At 43.3% G+C, this 1,216-nt stretch overlaps 1 protein-coding gene across 1 annotated transcript in view; it reads right to left on the bottom strand.

The window, feature by feature from the left end:
* Positions 1-1,216, bottom strand: part of LOC101855136 (dual oxidase) — a gene marked incomplete in the record, with an annotated part of 42,514 nt that overhangs the window by 25,464 nt on the left and 15,834 nt on the right. Inside the window, 2 exon segments of the mRNA XM_013087603.2 lie at positions 40-206; positions 868-1,063. Coding sequence (XP_012943057.2) covers positions 40-206; positions 868-1,063 — 363 coding nt within the window.

The raw sequence follows: 1,216 nt of genomic DNA on the forward strand, positions 1-1,216 counted from the left end.
TTATTATTATTATTAGAAACAAAAGAAGACACAACTAACCTGCGTGACACCAATAACTCTCCGGCGAGCCATCTCAAAAACCCGATCACTCGTCAGTTGTCCATGCTCCCTCATCACCTCAGTGGCAAACAGGTTGTGGTACCGGTAGAACATGAGGGACAGTGCGAGGACTGGAGGGTTTTCAAATACATTCTCGTCACCCAGACCTGGAAAGAGATTTTAATAACAGTCAAACCTGCTCTCACGACCTGTAGTTACATCTCCCTCAAGGAAAAACTCTCACAGAGAGGCCCCAACTTTGATTTTTTTTTTCTAGTTTAAGTTTTAGGGCACTTGAAACACGATTAGGTCACATAAGTGCCAAATATTGCAGATGTTACATGAGAGTAACAATCACAAAAGAAGGAGAAGAGATAAGAACAATAGATGATTGATAGAAAAGAAGGAGCAACCCACATGAGAGAACCCATCAACTTTGATATGACTTCAGTGTTAAGAAAGGCATAAGAACAAAAGAATAGAGCAAAAACGTCCTACTGTGCACAGAGCAGCCATTTCAAAGGCAGGCCCAAAACTGTGGTATTTTGAGCATCTATTATTCTAAGCAGCCGGACATTCATAGTTAGATTGGCACAACTGCTGGGCTGCAATCAGAGTAAATATCACACGGCTTTTTTGTTTTGTTTTGTTATGCTTTGTTTAGATTTCTTAAGGGTGTTTTTAAAAAAATTAATTTATTTGTTATTTTCTTCTTTTTGATTTTGCGTTGTTGTTTTGAGTTTGAAAAAAATAAAGACAAGAGACATTTAATTTTGCAGCCTCTCAAATAAGTGACAAGGACTTCATGAACCCAAAAGAAGGACTTACGCCACAACTGCTCCAGGGTGTTATGTCTGACGGCCAGAGCGTTGTAAGGCAGCTGGACGCTGTTGTAGCGCGGGAACTTTCCCCATTTGTCCCAGCACGCCAGCTTGCCAGTGCCTCGCTCTCTCAAGTACTCGGCCCGTACTGTGCTCGTGCCATAGAGGAAACTGCCGTCGATGTAGCTTGATGCCCTGTTGACCTGCCAGTGGGCCAAAGAGAGAAGGAATTATGGAGGTGGATTTTTGACAAATGTGAGGAGGAGGAAGGGGAGAGGGGGAGGAGAAAGAGGAGGAGAAAGAGGGGAGGAGGAAGGTAGAGGAGGGAGGGTGGAGAGCATGTGCGTACAATATAT

This window comes from Aplysia californica, unplaced genomic scaffold (genome assembly GCF_000002075.1).
Source record: "Aplysia californica isolate F4 #8 unplaced genomic scaffold, AplCal3.0 scaffold00608, whole genome shotgun sequence".
Lineage (NCBI taxonomy): Eukaryota > Metazoa > Mollusca > Gastropoda > Aplysiida > Aplysiidae > Aplysia > Aplysia californica.